Below are 25,454 nucleotides of genomic sequence, written 5' to 3' on the forward strand. Positions count from 1 at the left end.
CCCGGGTAAATTGAGTTTGAGACCCCTGGTGTAAAGTGAAACTGACTCAGTTGCCCCTAGCAACCAATCAGATGCCACCTTTCATTCCTCACAGACTCTTCAGAAAATGAAAGGGGGAATCTGGTTGGTTGCTAGGGGCAACTGAGCAGGTTTCACTTTACACCATGTTTGATAAATCTCCCCCTTAGTGTTTATATGATACCATTACCATATAGTGCTTATGTACTAACACACCTAATACAGGCACTACAATACGATAAATGAGGGTCAGGCCTAGTTTTAGGCTTTCACTGGCCCTGGTGACTGATGGTAACCTAGCAACCTCAACCTAGAGTAAATTCAAATCTGGCGACCAATCAGATTGCTGCTTTCACTCTCCATAGGAATGCTGGAACCAGAGAGCCGGAATCTAATTGGCTGCTAAGGACAACGTCTCTACTAGTTCTCCCCCCCATATATTTTTTCTCTTGGTTCTGCCCAATGCATATATATTTGTGTGACAGTCTACTCCGCATACATTCTGCTCTTTTAACCCTCCGGCTGCTGCGCAGGTCTGAAGCACAGGGCTTCTGCTATGCGCGTGTGTGAGTGACTAAGTGCCGCGCCCGGCGGCGGGAGGGTTAAATGACGTCACCGAATCATGTCGACGAGCAATGTGCGCCATTTTGAAACCTCATCCCGGAGAAGCCGAGAAGAGCGGCTCCTGAGCAGCGCGTGCCCCCTCCGACTCCTGCCCGCCTCCTCCTCCTCCTCCTTCCATCCTTCCTTCCCCCCAAGTCACCGGCACCGGAACAGCCAGCACCGCCGCCAGCAGCAGCACACACAGCCCGGGCTCCGTACACACACACGTACCCGGGAGGGGGAGAGTGTGAAGGGCGAACCCTCCCCGTCCTCCTTCTCCTCCTCCTCGTCAGCGACGCCCGGATTGGGAGGCCTAGAGGGAAGCCATGGCAGGTAAATAAGAGGGAGGCGGGGGGCGCTGCGGCCTACAGGCCTCTCCTCACCGGCTCTGCTCTCTTGTGTTGCAGGAGTGGGCGGAGGGAACGATTTCCAGTGGTGTTTCTCCCAAGTCAAAGGTGCCATAGACGAGGATGTGGCGGAGGGTGAGTACGGGGATGGGGACCACCATGTATACTCATGTCCCCAAGCGCTGCCGCTCCAGCTGCTGCAAAACTACAACTCCCAGCATGCCTGGACAGCCGAAGGCTGTCCAGGCATGCTGGGAGTTGTAGTTTTGCAGCAGCTGGAGATCCCACAGGTTGGCTGATCTATGGGTGACCGACAGACCTGCTCCATTCACTGCCATGGGACTGATAGGTGATGTCCACCCAGATGCATAGCAGTGAATGGAGCAGCCATCCCACCCAGGAGCCTCAGAGCTGAACTCTATCATCATATATAGATTGTGGAATATGTTGGTGCTATATAACATGTTTGTTACTGTTAAAATCCTTTGGATGTTCACCCTACGCGTCGTAAATAAGCTGAAATCTACAATGAAATCTACAATTAAAGGGGCAGTTCACCAATATTTTTTTTTTCTTATTTTAAAGTGATTGTACCACCAGGCCCAGGCTGAAGCACTGGAGGCGGGCCGACCCACCCTTAGTGGGAAGAAACCCCAGCCCCTCCATGACGTGACTCCATTAGAATCAATGGAACCCTATCATAGAGGGGCTAGGGTTTCCTCCCACTAAGGGTGGGTCAGCCGCCTCCAGTGCTTCAGCCTGGGCCTGGTGGTACAGTCACTTTAAACAACTGGTGCCAGAAAGCTATACGGGTTTGTAATTTACTTCTATAAAAAAAAAAAACCCTAGTCTTCCAGTACTTATCAGCTGCTGTATGTGCTGCTGAAGAGGTGGCAGTAGAGAGCACTGTGTCAGACTGGAAAGACTGCAGACTTCCTGCAGGACATACAGCAGCTGATAAGTACTGACTGGAGATTTATTTATTTTTTAATATAGTCATAAGGTGCCATAGACGAGGATGTGGCGGTTGTATACTGATGTCCCCACAGGTTGGATGATGTTGCTCTATAGTGTCAGATCTATAGGGGACTGACAGACCTGCTCTATTCACTGCTGTGAGACTGATAGGTGATGTCCACCCAGAGGCTTTATCATATATAGGTTGTGTACAGTGCTGTGGAATATGTCGGTGCTATATAACATGTTTATTACTCATCCTGTGGCTGTTAAAATCCCTTTAGGGTACAAACCCACTTGACGTATTTGCTGCGTGAATCAGTCTTAAAAATAAGCAGGCAAAACGCAGGTTGGCTTTATACAATTGTTCTGTGTTAAAATACGCAATTGCGTATTTTTGAAGCGTGAAGCTACATGCGTTTTTCGCACAGGTTGTTAACTGATGCTTTGCTAACAACAAGCTTCACGCTTCAAAAATACGCAATTGCGTATTTTAACGCAGAACAATCGTATAAAGCCAACCTGCGTTTTGCCTGCTTATTTTTAAGACTGATTCACGCAGCAAATACGTCAAGTGGGTTTGTACCCTAAGGGTATAAACACACACAGCGTATATGTAGCAGATACGCAGCAGATACGCAGCAGATTTGATGCTGTGTTCAGTTATTTAGATCTAATCTGCTGCGTATCGCAGCAGTAAATACGTAGCGTATACGATGTGTGTGTTTGTACCCTTAAGGTATGTTCCCGCTACACGTCGTATGTAAATAGCTGAAATCTACAATTAAAGGGGTAGTTGACTAAATAAAATTTCTGGTGCCAGGAATTCCCTCCCCTCTATGATGCGTTCCATTGATTGTAATGGGAAGTCCCATAAAATAAAAACAGACAGGGGGAGGGAAATGAATAATCAATGTTTACTTACCTGTGCCTCTCTAGCGCTGCTCCTGGGTCTCACTGCCGGCCACTTGTCATTCTGTGCTTGATCTGGGAATGTCATGTACCTGGCTCTTCCAGCTTTAGCGTCATGGCACAGCTGAGCAGTTGCCTTCTCTGCCAGTCAGTGGCTGGGGTGGTGTCATGCCCCAGTCACTGATTGGCTGAGCAGGCAATTGCTCTGGACCTGGGACCCCCCTTTTCCTATAGGTGTTGACACTTAAAGGGGTTGTCCAGGATGAACTATGAATCTAGGCTACTGCAGGGGACATACCAGTGATGCATACTTACCTGTCCCACTGCTCCTGGTCCCCAGGCCGCCTGCTCCTTAACGCTGTCAGTCTTGACAGAATTCTTTGACGTGCCATTCCCACTGGAAATGGCCGCTCAGCATAGACTGCATAGTGTCCTTGCTGAACAGCACATCAGCCGATGCTTTAACCCTGACAGTGGCGGCAAGTGGGCAGCCTGCGAAGCAGCAGCTGTGGTGGATTGGGACAGGTAAGTACGTGGCACTGTGATGTCCTCAGCAGCAGCCTAGATTTAAACCGGACAACCCTTTTGAAGAAGCGTTTAATGCACACTCAGCATCACTCTTCCTGCAGTGTCATGTGCATTACCCCAGCTCTGCTGCTTTCATACTTTACTGTAGTAGGGTCACCTGATCTCGTGTCAGCCACCATCTTGACTTTAAAATGTCAAAACTGTATTCTCTCCCTTTCAAATCTGCGTTCATTCCCATGATGCATCAGTACAGCATCACATGGGCAGCTAGAGGCCGTACCATCTCTGCCTGCTGGGGGGAGAGGGGCAGTGTAATAACTCTCATATTTATACAGTTTATTTCTATATAAGGTAAGGGTCCTTTTACACATAAATACAATTTATACAGATAAATCATTTAAGCGGTTGTTTAGTGAGCGACGAGCATTTGTTTTTTTTTCTTTTAAACAATAAGCATTTAGACTAGGAGATAAATCGTGCCGAAAAGTCGCTAATACAATCGGAAATATGATCATAATTGCGTTCATATATATTCTGTGGATGAGTTATTGCCTGCGTATCTATATACTGTGAACGATGAGCGTTTACCCTGAAAGACTTGAACGATTAACAATAATTTTGAGGTGCGATGAACGACATACAAATTTTCGTTTGATCCTTGACGTGTTTACACCCAAAGATTATCGCTTACATTCGACCGATTAAATAATTTTTTTGCATGTTGCTGATCTGCCTGTGTAGGAGGCCCTTAAGAGACAACGGGGGAGTTTATCATGCTCTCTTATAGTAAGATTGTCTTTATTGTTTGTAGCAACCTATTACTACTTAGCTGTCACTTTTCCCAAACTTCGTATATGAAAGCTGAGCTGGGATTGGTTACAATGAATGGGGGATAAGGACATTATTTGACAGGTTGATAAATCTCCCTCCATGTGTATGGCTTGGAGGGGATTGGGGGGGGGGCTGTGTCATTCTCATAGAGAATGAATGAAGAAGTGGATACACTGCCGCTCCATTCACTCAAGTGACCCCTCTTTTACATGTATGATCAGTGAGGGTCCCTAGTGATTAATTAGTTAGAATTTATCCTGTGGCTAGGTTATAAGTTCTAATCTTGAACTAACCTCTTAATTAAATGTAAGAACTGCATCCATTGGGACCCCCACTGGTCAGATACTCGTCACATATCGTGTGATAACTTATAGCCTTAGCATGACCTCTGTATCAGACATTAAGAGACCAAGCCCCCTGTTCAGACACATCCTTGTACATGCTTGTGCATTCACTTGAATGTGTTGCGTGTAATACATTTCTTCTGCTAAAAAATTGCAGGTTAAATCATGAGGGAAAAGGGCCATATTCTAAGGTGTCCATCACACATCAGAGGACCTGCGGGATAAGGGCCAGTTCACACGGAGTAAAAATGGCGGAATCCCGCCAGCCTTTATGTCATACAGGCAGTCTATGGGAGGTTCATGTGCCTCCTCTCCGTGCCTCTCCGCTCGGAAGAATTGCATGTAAATTCTTCCACGCTGAGAGGGTAGGCCCGTGAGCCTTCCATAGACTGCCTGTATGACATGGAGGCTGGCGGGATTCCACCACTTTTATGCTGTGTGAGCTGGACCGAAGACTGGCTTCACATGTATCCACAGGTCTAGTAACCACTAATTCACCATTGCATGCCCAATAACTACATTGCAGAAGTGCAGTGTGCCAATCGGCCATGCAGCTCTATACTATGTGAGAAACCAGCATTAAAAGTAGTTTGTGCAGGTGGGGCGACCTTCTTTGTGCATAGCAGACCCCTAAGTGATGTCCTGGATAGTCCCATTTTGCTGGCAAGGCTAGTTTGCATCTAATGTAATTCCCTGCAGCCACCTTTCCCTGTCTCTCACTGTGTACTGTTCTGCATGTCGTCCTGTGTTGAGAAGCTGTCATGATAGATATTCAGCCTCCAATACATACTAGGGATGCACGATGCACCGAAATATCGATACTACTATCGATATTTCGGGCAAAAATACGGTTCGGTACCAGGATTTCCTGGTATCGATACTTTATATTAAGCTGCCTAATAACACAGCTTAATATAAAGTATAGAGCAGAGAACACGGCGGGCGGCTAGCTGAGCGCCGGCCGTGTTCTCTGTGTGCCGCCCCCTGCTCCCTGCAGTCACCTTCTCTGCTCTCCCGGCGGCGGCAAATTCAAATAGCCGGCACACAGTGATCGCTAGTGCCGGCTATTTTACAGTGTACATGCCGCTGTCACACCTGACAGCGGCATTTAACCCCTTCCCGAGCCGCTCCATAGGCAGCACGAGTCTCCTGCATATGGAGCGGCCCCGCTGAGGAGGAGGAGGAGATGCGGCCACTATATATGTAGCTGAGCTGTGAGGTGGGGGAGGCCGGGGCTGTCAGGATCAGTGTGGACATCAGTGGAGGTGATCGGCTCTGGCTATAGGGGGATGTAAGCTACAGATTACCCTGTCACACGGTGCCGGCTGTGCAGCCTTCATTTTATTAAGAACGGCATTGCAGTGCAGACAGCGTCCAGGGGAAATCGCATGTCATCACACTGACCGGGATGCAGGGGGCCTGAAGAGAACGCTGCAGCCGCCCGATAGCCCGGACAGGTCGTCAGGACATCAATCACTGCTCTGTATGTAAGGCAGCTGCACAGCGGTCTCCATAGCACAGGCCGTGCTTCCCGGGCAGTGTGGTGACCTCTGCCCGGCCTGTGTCTACACCCTCCTCCACAGCCTCCCCGTGCAGTGTCCAGGACCCTCTCCCTGTGCTGTAAGCCGGTGGAGGCTTATCTCCACTCTTCTTGTGTCCATCAGTCAGTGTGAGTGCCCTGTATCTCCTCTCTATCTCCTATCTATCTGCTATCTATCTATCTATCTATCTGCTATCTATCTATCTATCTATCTATCTGCTATCTATCTATCTGCTATCTATCTATCTCTCTCATATCAATCAATCTATCTACAGTATCTATCTATTTCCTCTTTCTCTCTGTCTCCTATCTCTCTCTCTCTCTCTCTCTCTCTCTCTCTCTCTCTCTCTCTCTCTCTCTCTCTCTCTCTCTCTCTCTCTCTCTCTCTCTCTCTCTCTCTCCTCTCTCTGCCCCCTCTATCTATGGCATTGTAGTGTCTGAATATTCTGTGGCGGTCTCCCCCCATGTACATTGTGCCAACCCTGGTGCTGTGCATAGACCCGCTGCAGTGCCACAATATATACAGACACTTACAATATATATAACAATTCTATAAATATCCGGATCATTTGCTATAATTCTTATGACACAAGTTACTGGCCAGTTGCGGCTGTGTTCACATGCTGCGGTATGGTTACTTGTTGCAGGTTTTTACATATTTAATTACCTTGTGGGCAATAACTGCATTGCAGCCTCCCAAAATATAGGAAACGGAATAACTAGCTGATTGGTGGGAGTTGTAGTGCACAAAGAGATATGTTGGGAGCTGCAGTTGTACAGCATCAGCCTCCTGACACAACTCCCAGCATACCTCCTTGTACACAACAACTCCCAGCATACCTCCTTGTACACGACAACTCCCAGCATACCTCCTTGTACACGACAACTCCCAGCATACCTCCTTGTACACGACAACTCCCAGCATACCTCCTTGTACACGACAACTCCAAGCATACCTCCTTGTACACAACAACTCCCAGCATACCTCCTTGTACACGACAACTCACAGCATACCTCCTTGTACACGACAACTCCCAGCATACCTCCTTGTACACGACAACTCCCAGCATACCTCCTTGTACACGACAACTCACAGCATACCTCCTTGTACACAAAACTTCCCAGCATACATCCTTGTACACAAAACTTCCCAGCATACCTCCTTCTGCACGACAACTCCCAGCATACCTCCTTCTGCACGACAACTCCCAGCATACCTCCTTCTGCACGACAACTCCCAGCATACCTCTTTGTACATAACAACTCCCAGCATACCTCCTTCTGCACATAGAGGCATGCTGGGAGGTGTTGTGCACATATCTGCAGTCTGGGGGGGGCATTATATTTGTATTTTTACAGTTGTTGTTTTTTAAACTTTAGTATTGAAATGGTATCGAGTATCAAAATAAAACAGCTGGTATCGCTATGGAACTCAAAATTCTGGTATCGTGACATCACTAATACGTACATCAATTCCATATAGACCCGCTGACCAGCTTTACAGAGAATGGGAACTCTAAGGGAAGAGGATTTAGAATATGACTTGTCATGAACAGTGACCAATCGCGCTAAAAACACTGTTACATTTCTAAACACGTCCGTATATTCCCCCCAGCACTGTTGTCGGACATATAGGTAAATGCTGCAAACATTACTTACATGTTCTGGAAAAACTACCAGCTCCTATACGCCAATGCTGCCAGGGAACATATCCGTAACGGTCACAGTATTTACTTCTATGTCCGAAACCAGTCCTGGGGGGGCATATAGGGACTTATTTAGAGCTGTAACAGCGATTTGAGCATGATTGGTTCCCTTTAAGAACTGTATATAAAGAAACATGGGGCTTTTATAGAATATGGACTCTCTTGACAAGGGAGCGTTTTTCCTGGGAAATAGTGCTGTCCCTCAGGCAGACCACCGCTGACCTAGGACAGGAAGCTGAGTGGAGGCGGCCACTTGTGTCCAGGACAGCAGCGCGTGAGCAGGACATACTTCTGTCTCCTCAGGGAATGGGCTTCTGTAGTCAGTCTTTTCTAGTCTTGTTGTTTGGGTATAATACACATTATTTAGGGTTTGTCAGTAATCAGACATATTTTTTATATGTTAAAGGGGTTACCCAGCCTAAGAATCCATGGCTTATCCTCAGCATATGTCATCAGTATTAGGTCAGCAGGGGTCTGACTCTGTGCACTGCTGCCGGTCAGCTCTTTGAAAGGACCGCATTGCATGTGCTACAGTCTTACATGCAAATCCATACTATTTGTAGTACCGCAGTGTGGTCCTGTTTCCTTAAAGGGAACCAGACACAACTATAAGGCATATAACTCTGTTTAGCAGCTCGTGATAGAGCTGCTAGAGCGTTCTCTTACCGTACTTGGTGTGCTGTTACCATAGGTATATAGGGGAAGACATGGTTTTATTCTGGTGCACGCTGCGGGGGGAGAGCCGTGACTAGTCATCTGGACCGTAATAGTCACAGTCCTCAGCCTGTCAGTGTTCTCTGTAGGGATGATTGACAGGCAGAGAGCCGTGACTAGTTCCACCCATTTGACTAGCTACAAACTGCCTGCCACGTGCGCCGGAATAAAGCAGTGTTTTCTTCTATATACTTCCTAGGAGGACGGCACACTGCTACAGTAAGAGAATGCTCTGTGAGCTGTTATATGCCTTACAGCCGTGATTGGTTCCCTTTAAATAGGACAAGGCTGCAGAACTTCTCGCTGTCTCTGCTAATAGTACAGTGTGTGCAGGCAAGAACGGATCTGCAGTTAAAGGTGGCTAGAGAGGCGGCAGCGATCACACTAGTGCCGTGGCCCCTTTAAACATATGACAGGTGCTAATAATGATATGATAACCCAATAAGTGCAAAGTGGTCATTCTGACATTTCCCGTGAATCTGTTTTACAAAGTAACCTTAGAGGAGGATAGAATCCGTGTATGAGAAAAAACCTAAAGCATTGTGTTAGGCCTTCAGCTATACTGTCACCTGTCCCGTTACTTATACCTCCGACTTCCAGAATCGTCCATTATATTACAGCCTGAGGTTAGCTTGTTGACCACTGAAGTTTAGTCTATGAGCTCAGGGTCTTGCTTTGACCTTGAGGGGGGTAGTAAAACAAATATCTTCACAAAACCGAGCAATTCTTCTGGTTTATTTCCAGCGTTTCTTGAGTGCAGATATTTATAACGTTCCCTCGGTGGGGTATCACATTCCCTTCACAAGGAACCGAAATCTTTCAACACTTCTCCCTCAAAAATCTGCACAAACATATTCCCTCCTTCTTTCCCCCTCCCACATATTCCTGTATTTTCACAAGATTTGTCATTCCTTAGTGTCGTGACGCTGAAGTGCTCTGTTTATCCTGGACACTTACTTGGTGATTTATAGCCCCAGTAATAACTTTTTATTAATTCTTCATCCATCTCAAGGGAGTCATCCAGATTAGGGCAAACAGAGCTGCTTTCTAGCAAAAACAGCGCCACCCCTGTCCTCAGTTTGTGTGTGGTATTACAATTCAAGGCCAAGAAAAATTGCAAAACCGCACACAGATTGAGGACTGAAAACGTTTTGGAGAAAAGCGGACGTGTCTTTCTAAGCCTGGATAACCCTTTCCATGGAGTGGCCAAAAAATTGAATTGAAAGGGGGAAACCTGCAATAGATCAGTCTGGATATGTTCCAGCTTCTCGTATGATTGGAATAACACCTTTGTAGATATCACTGTATAATGGTTATATACCTTACTGAGTTGCCCCCTGGCTATGAACAGGCTGCAGCTGCAGGTCCCCATTTACTTGAATGGTGCAGTGCCACAGAGCAGACCCCCAAAGTCCCAGCAATATGCAGTGGCTTAGAGATGGGAATTTCCACTTTACTATGCCCTATTATACTAAATGGTAATTTTATTTGGTCTACTCTATTGTAATCCACGGCTTTTTGTGACACCATTGAATTGCCATAGGTGGGTTAGTATTTTATGGATGGCCGCTAACTGGCAATGGAAGCCTATAAACACGTTTGGCGTGTAAATCTTCTGTGTTAATCGTAGAAGAATATTTGACCTCTTCAGTGACAGTAAACCTGTTGTCTGGGGTTGGACTAGTGATAACTAAATAGTATATTAATTGTGCGTTTACACAGACAGATTTATCTGACAGATTTTGGAAGCCAAAGCCAGGAATGGATTTGAAAACAGGAGAAATCTCTTTCCTTTATGACAGATTTTTGAAGCCAAAGCCAGGAACAGACTGAACAGGTCATAAAGGAAAGAGATTTCTCCTGTTTTCAAATCCATTCCTGGCTTTGGCTTCCAAAATCTGTCAGATAAATCTCTGTGTAAACACACAATTAAACCCCGTCTGATCTGTTAGTGCAGTGCTTCTCAATTCCAGTCCGCACTACCCCTTTAAAGGATTTAAGACAAATGAAACTGGAGTAGACTCTGCTGGTCCATAACCCTGCCCCATAGTTCAAAAGTGTGCCACTTCTAATACTAGAACTGGTGTATTTCCTGAGTGTTTTCTCATGTGAGCTATAGCTCACCCTTATGGTGCGTTTAAACGGAGCGATAATTTGCCCAATCAAACGATTAACGTCTTCAAAGTAACAATTTGGTTTTTATAACTATCAGCGTTTAGACGAAACGATATATCGTTTGAAAAAACGCTATTGCGATCGTTTTAAGATCGCTTAAGCCCATCTCACACACAGGGTGAATCGGTGAAAGACTGTTTACATGAAGCGATCTGTGAATTTACAGCGAACGACCAACGGCGATTTGAACAACACGTTGAAAGATCACATTGAACGATTTCTCGCGCATCGCTTGATCGTTCACTGTGTTTACACAAGGACAATCATTGGGAGCTAGCTTCCTATGAACGCTCATTTGGCTGATCATCACCACATGTAAAGGGCCTTTAGTGGATACTAGAGTTAGTTTTCTGCAGTCTGGACTGGCTGATAAGAGAGAACAGCAGATTACACTGCTTTTGTTTTTTATTTTCCCTAGCTGAAGACATAGCTGAAGGTCCTTTTACATGTGCAGATCTTTGGCCGTCCCTGGCCACAAATGACTGCTGATCAGAGAGGTCAGTGCTGGTTTGCAGTGCCTTTAGAAGGCATGACGAATTGAGTGCCCGGGCCGCACAAATGATCACTGTATCATTGGTGCAGCCATTTTAAATGTATTGCTATCGGCCACACATCCCCTGTTTACACAGGGTGATGTGTGGCCGATATCGCATCTTTTGTTCTGTGGCAAAATATAACGCTAAGCCGAAGATGAGGCGTTTTTCCGCCCTTGGCTGATCATTGTCACTTTATTGGATTCACGGCCCATGTGTGATCATTGGTAGATGGGGACATGTGGAGTATGAAATATTCAGCAAGCTCCTGTATTTCCTATCTGCACATTTCCTTAGTATATGGCGTTGGGATGTGAGTAGACACCGATGTCCTGACATCTGCTATAGAGTACAGGGTGTGTAGCCTGATGTCAGCCGCTGAGCCCATAAAACACAGGTGCTCATTTTGTGCCCGGTATTAAACTTGCATAACTCGTATTTGCAAAACCACAATGTGCTTTGTCTCTATTTTTCATCTTAATAAGGTGAATTCACACGGGTAAGATTGGTAGAGGATTACAGGACCTGGCAAGTGGATGAGACTTTACCAATATTTTCCACGTATTACAGGCGGTTTTCACATTAGCATCCTGTGAATCTGCAGATGTAAAATCCACAGCAAAACATCCATGTCATGTGGATTTATAGCTAGATCCATGGTGGAAAATTAACCCTGTGCCTTCTTGAGACCTACCCAAGTGTTTGTTTTATTGGCTTTGGGTAACATCAAGATTCAGTGGAGATCAAGGTATTCCACCTAATATTGCAGTACAGCTTAACTTCAATACAGATGTAGTATAACTGAGTATGTCATCTGGCATTATACAGTGATCCCTCAACTTACAATGGCCTCAAGATAGAACATTGTACATTGAAAATATTGTATTGTAACTTGAGACCAGTCTCAACATACAATGGTCGTCCTGGAAGCAATTAATATTATATGTTGAGGGACCACTGTACATTGACATATAACCTGATGGTTTTCTATTTGAAACAATCAAGTAACAAACATCATGTAAAAGTGGCCATGTGTGCCTCATTTTCATTTGATACTTTGTGATTTCCATCCATTGAGCATTGCCGATAGCGCGGTCCAGGTACATACTTTGACATCAGAAGCTCTTATATTGAATTCCTTTAGGGCATGTAAACACAACCGAATACCATGTGGTTTTTGATGCTGAACTGTGCAGGTTACCATCTCCAAAACCACACTGGTTTAGCTTATAGCCATCTATCATTGCTTTCAGTAAGAGACGTAGGGAAAGAGTGCAGTTCACAGGCTGTACTAACAACGGCTGTTCCACCATGACCGGACGTTGTTTAGTGCTACCTACGGCCAGAATTAATGATCGTTGTACAGCTTTGGAACATAGCCACATAGACTTGTCACAGTTCTTCTTTGAGCTCCAATTGAAATCAGCAGGACAAAGCTTCTCTGAAAAACCTACATCAAAAACTGTGTGAAATCCATGTAGTCTATTTTAAAGCTGAATTTTGATTTCAGTGTTTTTTTTTTTTGTTTGTTTTTTTTGCTCATGTGAACAAGCCCTTATAAGTATGAAGGGATCTCCACCTCCGTCACTTCCACGCTCTCGGCGAGAACACTAGCCTTTTATTCCCTAGCCTGTAATACATATAATTAAATACGCCTCTCTATTTTTACTACTCGGCTCAGCCAGCATTTACAGGGTGTGTTATTTTCAGGCACAACGTGGGGCGGGTTTCTTTGTGTTTGTACACGTTTTAAGTTAAAGTACCTAAGTGTGTTAATTGTTCTACTGATCGTGTACCGTGGCTGGGCAGGTAGTGGTGGCCTGGGACCTTGGCTATGTAGTAGGGATCCTGACCTTCAGTATGAACAGTATTAGTCAACAGACCACCATAACACCATGGGGGGAGATTTATCAAACATGGTGTAAAGTGAAACGGGCTCAGTTGCCCCCAGCAACCAATCAGATTCCACCTTTCATTCCTCACAGTCTCTTTGGGAAATGAAAGGTGGAATCTGATTGGTTGCTAGGGGCAACTGAGCCAGTTTCACTTTACACCATGTTTGATAAATCTCCCCCCATGGTGTTTTCTGGACTGACCTTGATGCAGATATGGGCAGCACCTTCAATAGATGTGTACAGTGAGCTATATACCTATGTGTACAGTGAGCTATATACCTATATCTTCCTAACTCTTGTCTTCACTCTTACAGCCGATATTATTTCAACTGTCGAATTCAACTTCTCTGGAGATCTGTTAGCAACAGGAGACAAAGGCGGAAGAGTCGTCATATTTCAAAGGGAACAGGAGGTCTGTATTTGCTTTCTAGAAACTTCTAATGTGACGTATCATCTGACCGGGACCTACCTGCAGAGTCACAGCTCTGCCTCCGTATTTACATCTAGCAATGAATCGCATACCAGGACAGTCAGCGTTCTTGTATTTATTGTCTATTACTTGTCAGTAACTTAAGTCATTGTGGTTCTGAATCATAGTAACATGTGGTATGTAGGTATGTGTCTTCTGTTGTGTTGGGCTTAATTTACTGATCGCAGATCATTTTCTATTAGAGATTGACAATGGTCTGTTACCATTGCTCATTTTCAACTTAAAGCGTAACTGTCATATTTTTTTTTATTGCGGAAATCAGTAGTATAATCGATTTTAAGAAACTCTGTAATAGGTTTTATCAGCCAAAAAAGCCTCCTTCTGTACTCAAGAAGCAATCTCCCAGCCTCCCCCCCCCCCCCCCCCCCCCCCCCCCCCCCCCCCGACTTCTTATCTGTGCATTATCAGGCAAACACGTCTTCATTACAGAGAAGCCAGTGAAGACGGGTTCTGCTCTCTCCATTCTATCCTTATGGAGGGGGGAGGGGCCGAGGGAGATGAGGGAGCAGGAAGAGGTGACATGAAGGTCAGCTGTCTGTAGACTCTTTGGGCACCTAAACCGCAGGATTCTGGGGTCAGAAAGGTCAGTGCTTATCTATGAACTTACTGAGAGAAGATTGCAGGGTGTTGTGCTGTGCAAGACTGCTCCGTGCTCAGTTACTCCTAACAGCCCCTCCCCTCTCCATAGCCACAATAATGGACAGAGAAATCCTGCTGCTTCTGCAGTGAGGGGGGAGGCTGGGAGATTGCTTTTTCAGTCCAGAAGGAAACTCTTTTGGTTTATAAAACCTCTTACAGAGTTTCTTAAAATCGCTTGTACTATTGTTATTTAATGTTTTCAAAAAATGACCCTGAAATGACAGTTACGCTTTAAGGGTGCCTTCACACGTACCGGATCCGCAGCAGATTTTTACGCTGCGAATTTGCAGCAAAATCTGCTGCGGATCCGGTCCCATTCATCCCTATGATAGCACAAACTAGCAGCGAAATTGACATCTCGCTGCCAGTATGTGCTTTAACCCCCTGCTACCCGCACCCAGCATCCCCGTTGCCCCCTTCAGCCCCTCTGCCTGCAGTCCGCATTTCGCATGATTTTTTGCAGTGGATGGAAGAGGAGGGAGGGGGGACCTGGGAAAAGGCTTTTTAAATGCAGATAATGTCATATTTGGCTAATAAACCCAATTACAAAGTCTCCTAAAATCGCCTGGACTATTGAATTCTGCAAAAAAAAAAAAAAAAAATACGACAGTGACTCTTTAATTTATTTTTTTCCCAAAATCTGGTATCAAGGAGTTATACAAATTTGTAATTGACTTCTATTAAAAAAAAAAAAAAAATCTCCAGTCTTCCAGTACTTATTAGCTGCTGTATGTTCTACAAGAAGTGGTGTATCCTTTACAGTATGACATGGTGTGCTCTGCCACCACCTCAGTTCATGACAGGAAAGCACGAGAGGTTTTCTATGGGGATTTATTCCTGCTTTGGACAGTTCCTGACATGGACAGAGGTGGTAGCAGACACCAGAGTGTCAGACTGAAAAGAATACTCCACTCCTGCAGGACATACAGCAGCTGATAAGTACTGGGATATTTTAGATTTTTGAATAGGACTAAATTACAAATCTATAGAACTCTGACCCCAGTTAATTTGAAAGGAGGTGTTTTTGCAGGAGTACCCCTTCTAATAACTTTTTATGGTGCATTGATTATGTAGACTGACTTTGGTATCCGTAACCCATAGGCTTTATCATTGGTCATAGGGGCATCTGTTTAACAGATTGTCATTAGAAATGTTACCGTCTGTTCTATTAAACGGATTCCAAATCGGTGTATAGTTGGCATATGCGTTTAGGCATCTGTCACAGCCACTATTTTAGTGTATACACCAAAGCTGAAGCCAAAGAAATAGAAAAATCTTCTTTATCCCCCTCATTGTCCCTTCTTTTTCTCTGTTCTGTGTCGAGCTGTAGGACATCTGCGGCAGGAGCTTCCCACCTCTGTTCTGTATGATATCAATATTATATCACACTTCCCTCTGCTGAAAATAGAACAGATCAGCAGGATTAACCCCTTTGTCCTCTGCAGGACCATTTTAGGACCCTGCAGACTGACAAGAGTGGTTTTCACTGTGGATTTCTATCTTTAGCATTTTTTTTTAAATCTTCAGTGTGTATATCTGCATACGTGACGTGTGTATTGTTTCCCCACTGCAGAGTAAAAGCCGTCCTCATTCTAGGGGTGAATACAATGTTTACAGCACCTTTCAGAGCCATGAACCTGAATTTGACTACTTAAAAAGTCTAGAAATTGAAGAGAAAATTAACAAAATTAGGTGGTTGCCGCAGCAGAATGCCGCACACTTTCTTCTTTCTACCAATGGTAAGTCGGTCATCTTGTCTATTATATGAATCCCGTAGACCACAGCTTTGGCTGTCCAGGCATGATGGGAATTGTGGTTTTGCAACAATTGGAGGGCCACGAGTTTGACACATGTGCCGTAAAATTTGACACACAGCCTTTCCGTGTAGGATAACATTTTCATTGTTCTCAGAATATTAGAGAACCAACAAGAGCAGTCACAATCCACAGTGATACCAGGATACAGAGTCATACCCTTACATAAGTCTTATTAGCAGTGACATTTACATCATTGTCTTTTAGTCAGCAGGTAATAAACTTCAGGTTACGGCCTGTGTGTTTGTATGAAACATTGATTTTGCTCTCTTGCATGAGGCCTCTGTATATGCGTTTTATGTTTAAAAAAAATATGGTTTGTTTCTAGACAAGACTATAAAGTTGTGGAAAATTAGTGAACGCGATAAAAGAGCAGAAGGTTACAACCTAAAGGATGAGGATGGCAGACTACGGGATCCTTTTAGAATCACTTCTCTACGGGTAAGTGGGTGCAAGCATTTACTGACACTACTCACACACACCATCTTAAACATTAATGGTGTGTTTACACAGAGATTTATCTTAAAGACTTTTGAAGCCGGAGTGAAAAGAGGAGAAATCCCAGTCTTTCCTATATGACCTGTTCTCTGTTTATAGTCTGTTCCTGGCTTTGGCTTCAAAAATGTGTTAAGATAAATCTGTCTGGGTAAACGCACCATAATTCTTCTCAATATTAAATGTTAATTGAGTTAAAAGGACGCCCTGGGGGGAAAAACTTTGCTTCATCCTGGAAGTTATGTGATAAAGTTATCTGCGATACGACTTAATTTCCCCAATAAAATGCTGCACTGGTCCATGCCTGGTGACTGCCCAATTCACAGATCTCCTCTTGTGTGGATCAGAAGTTACTTTCTCTAATCATCTCAAAGACTCTCAAGGTGAGTTTCATATAGATTCATAGAGAAAGGGACTTTGATTCCCTCAGCGACTGCTCTGTGGACTAAAACAAGTATATAGACAAATGGTGGAACCAGAATAGCATTATATTGGGGAAAGTAATGTTGTCTAGTGAGAAATCATGTTACTCCTGGGAAAAGAAAAATAAAACCTTTATTTTTTGGACTGAAGGCCTCCTCATTCCCCCTCCTATACTGTACCTTGCTTAATTAAGTCAGCTAAAGCTAAGGAGCTATTTCCAAATCTCTCACCTGTGCACAATTCAGATGCACAGTGCATGAGAGGCAATGAGGAGGCATTTCAGTCCTCAGTAATGTGTACATTATGGGCTTGGGAACACCCTTTTTTTTTTTTTAAAGGGATACTATCAGCAGGTTGGAAGCATCTAACCTGGTGGTATGTCCCTATAGTGCACTGGGCGCTGAGGATGAAGGTAAGCTTATCTTCTGTTCTAATTGGGCGTTTTGGTGCACTGGGGGCACTACTGCCACCAGTGCACCTGGCTGCTTTGCTGTGCAGATAAATATTAGTAGCGGATGATGGGCAGTTAGTGCACTGGGGGCACTAGGGCACCCAGCCGGCTCGCTTTGCTGATATTCATTAGGAGCGGACGGTGGTGAATTAGTGCACTGGGGACAGTAGCCCCGTCCCTATGCACCAAAATGCCTAATTTGGTTAGAGAATAAACTCCTTATCACAGAAATGACGCCGAGGATAAAGGTCAGATACTTACCTCAATCCTCAGCACCCAGTGCGCTGTATCAAGACATCAGCGGCGGATGGTTTTCCTTCAACGCTTTTTGCCAGAGAATAGAATCATATTTCTATGCTGTGGAAGCATAGACAGATACAAGAAAAATGTTAACTTGACAGTCAACAGACTGTTACTCCATAGTTACTAGTATGGCAGATTATCATTTCCTTCTATAAGGTGTACCAGCATTGCTGTTGAGTAACTGAGGATGGAGCCCCATATGTTAGTTATCCATAGGGATACCAGCAACGGGTACTTTAGAGATTTAACTTTTAGCAACTATTCTGTGTGTCATTAGGTCCTGGAAACATGCTGTAACCTTGCTTTTGTGGGGTGGCAAATTGCTATTGCCTATGGCATCTAAGGGGTTAGCGAGGAGAGACGCTGATGTCTGCCTTTAAAAAAGAGCTCTGTAATCTTTGAGTGTCCACATCCCTTAACCCAAGATACTTCTGCATGGCCAGTTACACAGCCTATGCATAGTTGCTGTAACATTGCAATGCACTAGTGTCTTGTATCGTGGAATACACTCTGTAATGGGCCAATGTATACCAGATAATTTGCATGGTATCCGGTGTCCGCATACAATTAGGGAGACAATTTTTTGTAAGCCAGTATCGGTAGGGTGTCTTACATACAACAGAGGTGCAAATCTGTTTTCACATGTTTTGGTTTTGCCCCAACCTTTGCTGTAAGATACTGCTTTCCTTTCCACCATGTATTAAAGGGAAACTAACAGCAAGTTAGAAAATTCGAACCTGCTGTTATGTCCCTTTTATTGCACAGGATGCTGAGGATAAAGGTTACTACTTCTTCATCCTCAGCACCGTTTTTGCTAAATCTTTAGTATAATTGGGCAATTTGGTGCAGGGAGGAGGACTCCAGCCGACCCTTTTAAATGAATATTAAGTTATCATGGGAACCTAATGGACGGTCAGAGCATTCCAACCTGCTGTTAGTTTCCCTTTAAACACACCCTGTCGTAGAAGAGACTGTACCTTTTGCCTTACAGGCATATAAAAAGACAGTTTCCTATCGAACAGTGTTTCGTCTAATCCTGTTATGATTATTAGATGTTAAAAATATTTTTTTCCTGTCACTCATTCTGTCCTTATTTCCTTTTTTACTCCTTAGGTGCCAATACTGAAACCCATGGACCTAATGGTTGAAGCAAGTCCACGGAGGATATTTGCAAATGCACATACATATCACATAAACTCTATTTCAGTTAATAGCGATCATGAAACATACCTCTCCGCAGATGATCTGAGAATTAATTTATGGCATTTAGAAATTACAGATAGAAGTTTTAGTATCCTTTTCTGGTATAAACAAAGCTGTGTGTGAAAATTAATATATTTAAATTTTTATGATTAGTAGTATATATGAGCGCATTTTGCAAAACAAGCTAACAGTTTGAAAAAAAAATTAAGATTTGGTAATATAAGCCCCAGTGTTCCCATCCTGATACTGGACTGGGCAGAAAGCCCTCTCATTTTAACCCACTGTTACCTGCTCAACTCTGCCAGTGATCGGACCGCTTCACTTATAGCTGCTTCAGGCAGCCGGCACTAGTATACGCACCTGCAGGTTTGTATCCAACTTGGGAGTTCTTTGTGTGGAGGAAGAGTTAACTGATTAACCCCTTCTTTACTGATATCGTGTTCTTGATTCCGAACACCTTGCCTACCTTATTTTTGGGTAGGGTGTTCCAACCCCAACCAATTCCTGGAACAATTATGAGTCCCTGTCTCTTGGTATAGTGCTGGAATTGAACACACTTGGCACAGCTTTCTACCAGCTCTATATAGCATCACTCCAATCAGCCTTTGATATGTTTTTGATTTTAATATGCTTCTACAAAACATGAAAGGTGTGTGGGGTTTTTTAGTGGCAGAGCCTATTCTAAAGTGTGATAGTATTATATAAAGTAGACTTTTGGCTTTTATAGAATGGTGCATGGTACAGAAATCACTGCCTCTATGCTGTAAAGCTGTGGAAACCAGCTACATGATAAATCAGATTATGCTATCTTATCCATTACGAACTATCATAACCATGGTAAAAAGCTCAATGTAAAGGTTTCGATTCTTTTTTTTTTCTTTTTTTTTTGGCAGTAGTAAGACCTTAACCACATTACCAGACATTGTAGATATTAAGCCTGCTAACATGGAAGAATTGACAGAAGTCATCACAGCTGCTGAATTCCACCCTCACCAATGTAATGTGTTCGTCTACAGCAGTAGCAAAGGAACAATTAGACTTTGTGATATGCGGGATTCTGCGCTCTGCGATAGACATTCAAAATGTAAGTCCACGAGCCTAAATAGAGCTAGATTTTAGTTTTACACTATTAAGGGCGCCTTTGCACAGAGATTTATCTGACAGAAGTTTGAAGCCAAAGCCAGGAATGGATTCGAAAAGAGGAGAAATCTCAGTCTTACCTTTATGACCTGTTCTGTTTATAGTCTGTTCCTGGCTTTGGCTTAAAAAATCTGTCCGATAAATCTCTCTGTGTAAAGGCACCCTAATGTGAAGATGAACGTTCTTTGTAACCTTCAGTGTAAGTTCACACATGTTGGGTGATATCTGCATTTAATGTGCACCAAAATCCACAGCCAAAAAAATTAGACCTCCCCTTCTGGCGCATTTCATTATGTGCAAACAGTTTGGGCCCTATTCCACCGGACGATTATCGTTCAGATTATCATTAAATCGTTCGAATCTAAACGATAATCGTTCGGTTGAAATGCAGTTAACGATTAACGACCGAACGAGAAATCGTTGATCGCTTTATAAGACCTGGACCTATTTTTATTGTTGCTCATTCGCAAATCGTTCGCATTGAATAAGACATTTGTTCGGTCGTTCGCAATAGATACGAACGCAATAGCGAATAAATAGCGAAGAAAAAACGATCGCAAATACGATCATAAATAACGATTATCGTTCCATGGAAATGAGTGAACGTTTTCAGGTCTTTCGCAATAGCGGTCGTTTGAGATCGTTAACGATTATGCAAACGATAATCGTCTGGTGGAATAGGGCCCTTTGTCTGCACCAATGCATAACAAGCACATGTTCTGGAATGTAGTCATTGCTAGCAATTCCTTGTTCCTATTGGATTCTGTACTTGTGGCAGTGGCTTATAAAGGGGTATATAAATCACAGGAATACTTGTAGTCCAGGTCTTTCAAAAGTTTAGATTGCACCTTACTTTACCCGGTTATAACAGTCATGTCAAAGTTTTATATATAAATGGCTGTAACACTCTGAGCTGACCACGGATGTTATATACAGTACATGTCAGCCATGCCCACCTAACTTGTTGGTATTTGCCAGCCATCTAATATGTATGAGGCGTCTAACTCCTCTCCCCAGCGGCAGATGTTTAGAGAGTCGGGGATCTTAGACTTCAATTGTTTAACAAGTCTCCCCCAAAGGAGATTTTTCCGTATTAAGAACACGTATGCTTTGTCACACCTGCATGTTTTAGTGGCATCAGGAGAGATAGCTCTTGGCTGAATGACTGCTGAGAAGAGCCTCCACCTCTGAGACAAACTCACTTCGGGACTGACAGCCTGCTCAGCCAATCCCTGACTGAGACAGGACAGCCCCGTGGCAAGTGATTGGCCGAGCTGGTTGTCACTACTGAGGCAAGTCCGTCTTGGAAGTGGAGGCTCTGCAGTCAGCAGGGGACACCGGTGACATCAGGGGAGTACACAGAGGGAGCGTGGACAGGTGAAGCATAACATGTTTGTTTTATATGCTCCGACAGCAATATATATAAAAAAAATAAAGGCCGACCGCCGGACAACCTCTTTAAGGTGTGTAGTGCACAAAAAAGGCTGTGTTTTTTCTTTTTTCTTTTTCTTAATGGTTTTATGTTTCTGATGATAAATGTCAAGAGGTTGATTAAAAATGCAAATAATAAAGCACAGAGCTTTCCTTTTCACATGTATAATTTATTTATTTATTATCCTTCAGTTTTTGAGGAACCTGAGGACCCGAGCAGCAGATCATTTTTCTCTGAAATTATCTCTTCGATATCAGATGTCAAGTTCAGTCACAGTGGTCGCTACATGATGACCAGAGATTACTTGTCTGTCAAAGTGTGGGACCTCAACATGGAGAGTAGACCAGTAGAAACATATCAGGTTTGTAATGGTTATATCTTATCGATCTATCTATGCCCTTCCCAACCAATAGGTCAGGTGACTGAGCGTACCTAGGCCCAGGAGCTGTGCCTGCACCATACTCGGCAGTTGCCGTCCGCTGTCTGTAAATTTCACCTGCTGGTAATGAACGACAGCTCTTGTTGATGGTGGGAATTTAAATTTTTAGATGCCAAAAGCAATATCTGTTCTGACATTAAAACTGTTTTGATGGCTGTTTTTGGTGCTTTAGTGATCAACTTGCTGATCTAATGAATCAGTCTAAAGCTGATTTCACACTGCGTGTTTTTTTTGTTAAAAAAAAAACAATACATTAACCTCTTAAGGACGTATGCCATTTGGGTACGGCATACATCAGCAAGAGGAGTTCAGAGGGGCGCCGTGCTGCGACCCTGCTCTGAACTGCCCTGATCCCTACTGCTATCTGCAGCGTAGGAGCAGGCAATCGTTGCTCCCACTAATTAAGACTGTTAGATGCAGCTGTCAAACATGACTGTCTTATGGTCCTTTTACACGGAACGATTGATCGTTCGTTTTTGCACGATAACGATCGGATTCGAACGATAATCGTACGTGTAAACGCAGCGAACGATCAAGCGACGAGCGAGAAATAGTTCATTTTGATCTTTCAACATGTTCTCAAATCGTCGTTGATCGTTCACAAAAAAATTCACAGATCGTTCCGTGTAAACATTCTTTCAACAATTTCACCTATATGTGAGATAGGCTTAAGCGATTGCATAAAGATTTTTCCGTACAATGTATCGTTCCGTCAAAATGCTGATCGTTATAAAAAAACATTCATTCAAAATAGTTATTGTGCGATCTGGCGAATTATCGCTCCGTGTAAAAGTACCATTAGATGCGGCATTCCCTGGGGTCTAGTGGCGGGATCGATTGCGGAGGGGGGGGGAATCCCTTTATCTTGCCGGGCCTCAGCATCGGAATGACTATTGCAATGGTCTGCAGCAGGCCAAAGCAATAGAGCACTCATGGATCATGGTCTCATGGATCAGTGCTGTGTAATACAGCTACACTGATCTCTATGGGAGCTCAGTGTAGTTGTGTAGTTGCGGCCACGTCATCAGCTGCTCAGCCGCGATTGGCCGAGCACAGTTATGCTCAGCCAATCGCGGCTGAGCTTCGGATAACGCTGCAGAGGGTGGCCGGCACTCGGGAAGATCCGCCGTCCTCCCGAAGAAGACGTCACTGCTGAGGATCGGAGACCGTGGACGACACGAGATGCGGTGAGTATAATGCACCACACTTCCAGGTCTAGCGTGGGTGGGGGGAAACACGGGGATGGGGCCATTCACAGACATAACATACATTACAAAGTTGTATAACTTTGTAATGTGTGTTATTCTGTGAATAATTTTTTATCGCCGGACAACCCCTTTAAGGGGTTAATGGATAGTAAAATAGGTTGTTGCTTTTCTTATTTAATTTTTTTATTATTATTATTATTTTTATTTATCTTTGCTTTTGTTTTTGTGAAGCCAGGAGAAATTGTTCCAACAATTTGTCATTGCCTTTTTTTTTTTTTTTTTTTTTTTTTTTTTTTTTTTTGCCTTAACCCATAAATGTTATGGTACTTAAAAGGGGAGGAGGAAGAAAACATATACCAAAAATCTAATGAGGAAGGAGATATATCTAAATTTCATGCACTTCTGGTTAATATTTTACAGGTTCATGAGTATCTTCGGAGTAAGCTTTGTTCGCTGTATGAAAATGACTGCATCTTTGACAAGTTTGAATGCTGCTGGAATGGATCTGACAGGTGAGTTTTAGGTGTTAAGCAGAAACCATTCTTTATCCCAAACAATTTTTTTTTGTACCCTTATTTTCCAGCATACTCTTATACAGATGTTCTGAGAATTCCACAAAGGAAGAACCGAATAATGCACAAGCTATATACTAACAAAACCCACATTTACATTTCCCATCTTCCCTATGTGTTGTAGACGTTTTCAAAATCCACCACATAATCTTCATATAAAACAGTTCAAATTCAGGCTCATTACACTTTTTTTTGCGGTGGCCTATTCCAGCTTTTCAATTGAAGGCAGGGGCGTGCAGGAACCTAATAAAGAATGTACGCTTACCTGCCACTGTGCCCCCAGCAGCCCTGCATCACCAGCTCCTTGACCGCTACCAGGCTCCAGTCTTCCCAAGGTAAAGTACCTGCTCAGCCAATCAGCTGTGTCCTTTTTCCTTTCACTGACTGGCGAACCTGGTCTTGAGCCCGAGTTGTGATTTGGCAGGAGCGGGTACTGCAGGGCTGTGGGAGTGGTGATGCCACGCTTTGGGGTCACAAGGGCTGGTAAGTATACATTCTTATGTTCCCATGCCATCAGAAGAATTTTCATTTTGGCCAGACTTTTCCTTTTACCTTTTGAGTAAATGTTGTCATCCAGAAATATGCTTTTACTGTTTAGCACATTCCACTGGACTAATCATTCTGGAAGAAGGCAGAAATGAAGGTAGTGTTTTTGACTTTAATTGCGTAATTTTTTTTTTTTTCAGCGCAATCATGACTGGCTCTTACAACAACTTCTTCAGAATGTTTGACAGAAACACACGCCGGGATATCACCTTGGAAGCATCTAGGGAGAGCAGCAAACCTCGTGCCATTTTAAAGCCAAGGAAAGTCTGTACCGGTGGTAAGAGGAAGAAGGACGAGATCAACGTTGACAGCCTAGATTTCAACAAAAAGATTCTACACACTGCATGGCACCCAAAAGAAAATATTATCGCTGTTGCTGCCACCAATAATTTGTATATATTTCAGGACAAAGTTAATTAAAGAAGGCATTTTCTTTCATTTTTCTTTTTTTTTGTCCATATTTTTATTTTTATTTTTTATTTTATTTTTGAGGACAAAGTCTTGTTCTTGCATAGTTAAACCTAGTTGTTTTTCTGTAAAAGATCAGACCTCACTGTCCTTCTGGTAAAGAACATGGATGCACTTCCCTCTGTAGAAAATCAAAACAAAGAAAAAAAGAGCTGGCCCTGATTTTATATCACGGCAGTGTCCAGTGGGGTGGAAGAGAGCGCCCAAAGTGCAAACCTGGTATACACTGATCCAACTTGCTCAATAAGTTATTTTTCTCCCATTTCATAGACCAAAACAGTCACCGCAGGGAAATAACTTTCTTTTTCCACCTTTTTTTTTTTTTTTTTTTTTTTTTTAAATCTGCTTTACAGGAATTTGGGTCTCCTAAAAAAAAAAAACTACAAAACATGCATTGTGTTCATGCCTGTAACATTCCTTCTCTGGCCTTTCTTAGATATTTAACATTTTGGCACTTACTACTAGACTTTTTTTTTTTTTTTTTTATTATCCCTCCCGTATATATTTACTTACTGTAATAACCACGCCTCCTTGTGGAAACCACTTAATAAAATAACAAAGTATAAAAAAAGTGTTTTTAAATTTGATCTTCAGTCTTTTCATTTTTTTTTTTTATTTAAATTTTTTAAAATTTTATTTGCATGTTCCTTGATCACCTCTAGACGGTTGCGCATAAACATCGGTGCAGTTGCCACCCTGTACCCTTTATTTTGTTCACAATGGCTTTT

General features: G+C 43.4%; 1 protein-coding gene across 1 annotated transcript; it reads left to right on the forward strand.

Moving 5' to 3' along the window:
• The first annotated feature begins 482 nt into the window (after window positions 1–482).
• On the forward strand, window positions 483–25,090 carry PPP2R2D (protein phosphatase 2 regulatory subunit Bdelta). The gene is made up of 10 exons (XM_069980066.1): window positions 483–954; window positions 1,029–1,103; window positions 13,418–13,515; window positions 15,806–15,971; window positions 16,375–16,487; window positions 18,832–19,009; window positions 19,841–20,005; window positions 21,685–21,854; window positions 23,561–23,652; window positions 24,399–25,090. Exons 1-10 carry the CDS (start codon window positions 948–950, stop codon window positions 24,676–24,678), a joined length of 1,344 nt encoding a protein of 447 aa, XP_069836167.1. The 5' UTR covers window positions 483–947; the 3' UTR covers window positions 24,679–25,090.
• Window positions 25,091–25,454: the final 364 nt, after the last annotated feature.

This window comes from Dendropsophus ebraccatus, chromosome 8 (genome assembly GCF_027789765.1).
Source record: "Dendropsophus ebraccatus isolate aDenEbr1 chromosome 8, aDenEbr1.pat, whole genome shotgun sequence".
NCBI lineage: Eukaryota > Metazoa > Chordata > Amphibia > Anura > Hylidae > Dendropsophus > Dendropsophus ebraccatus.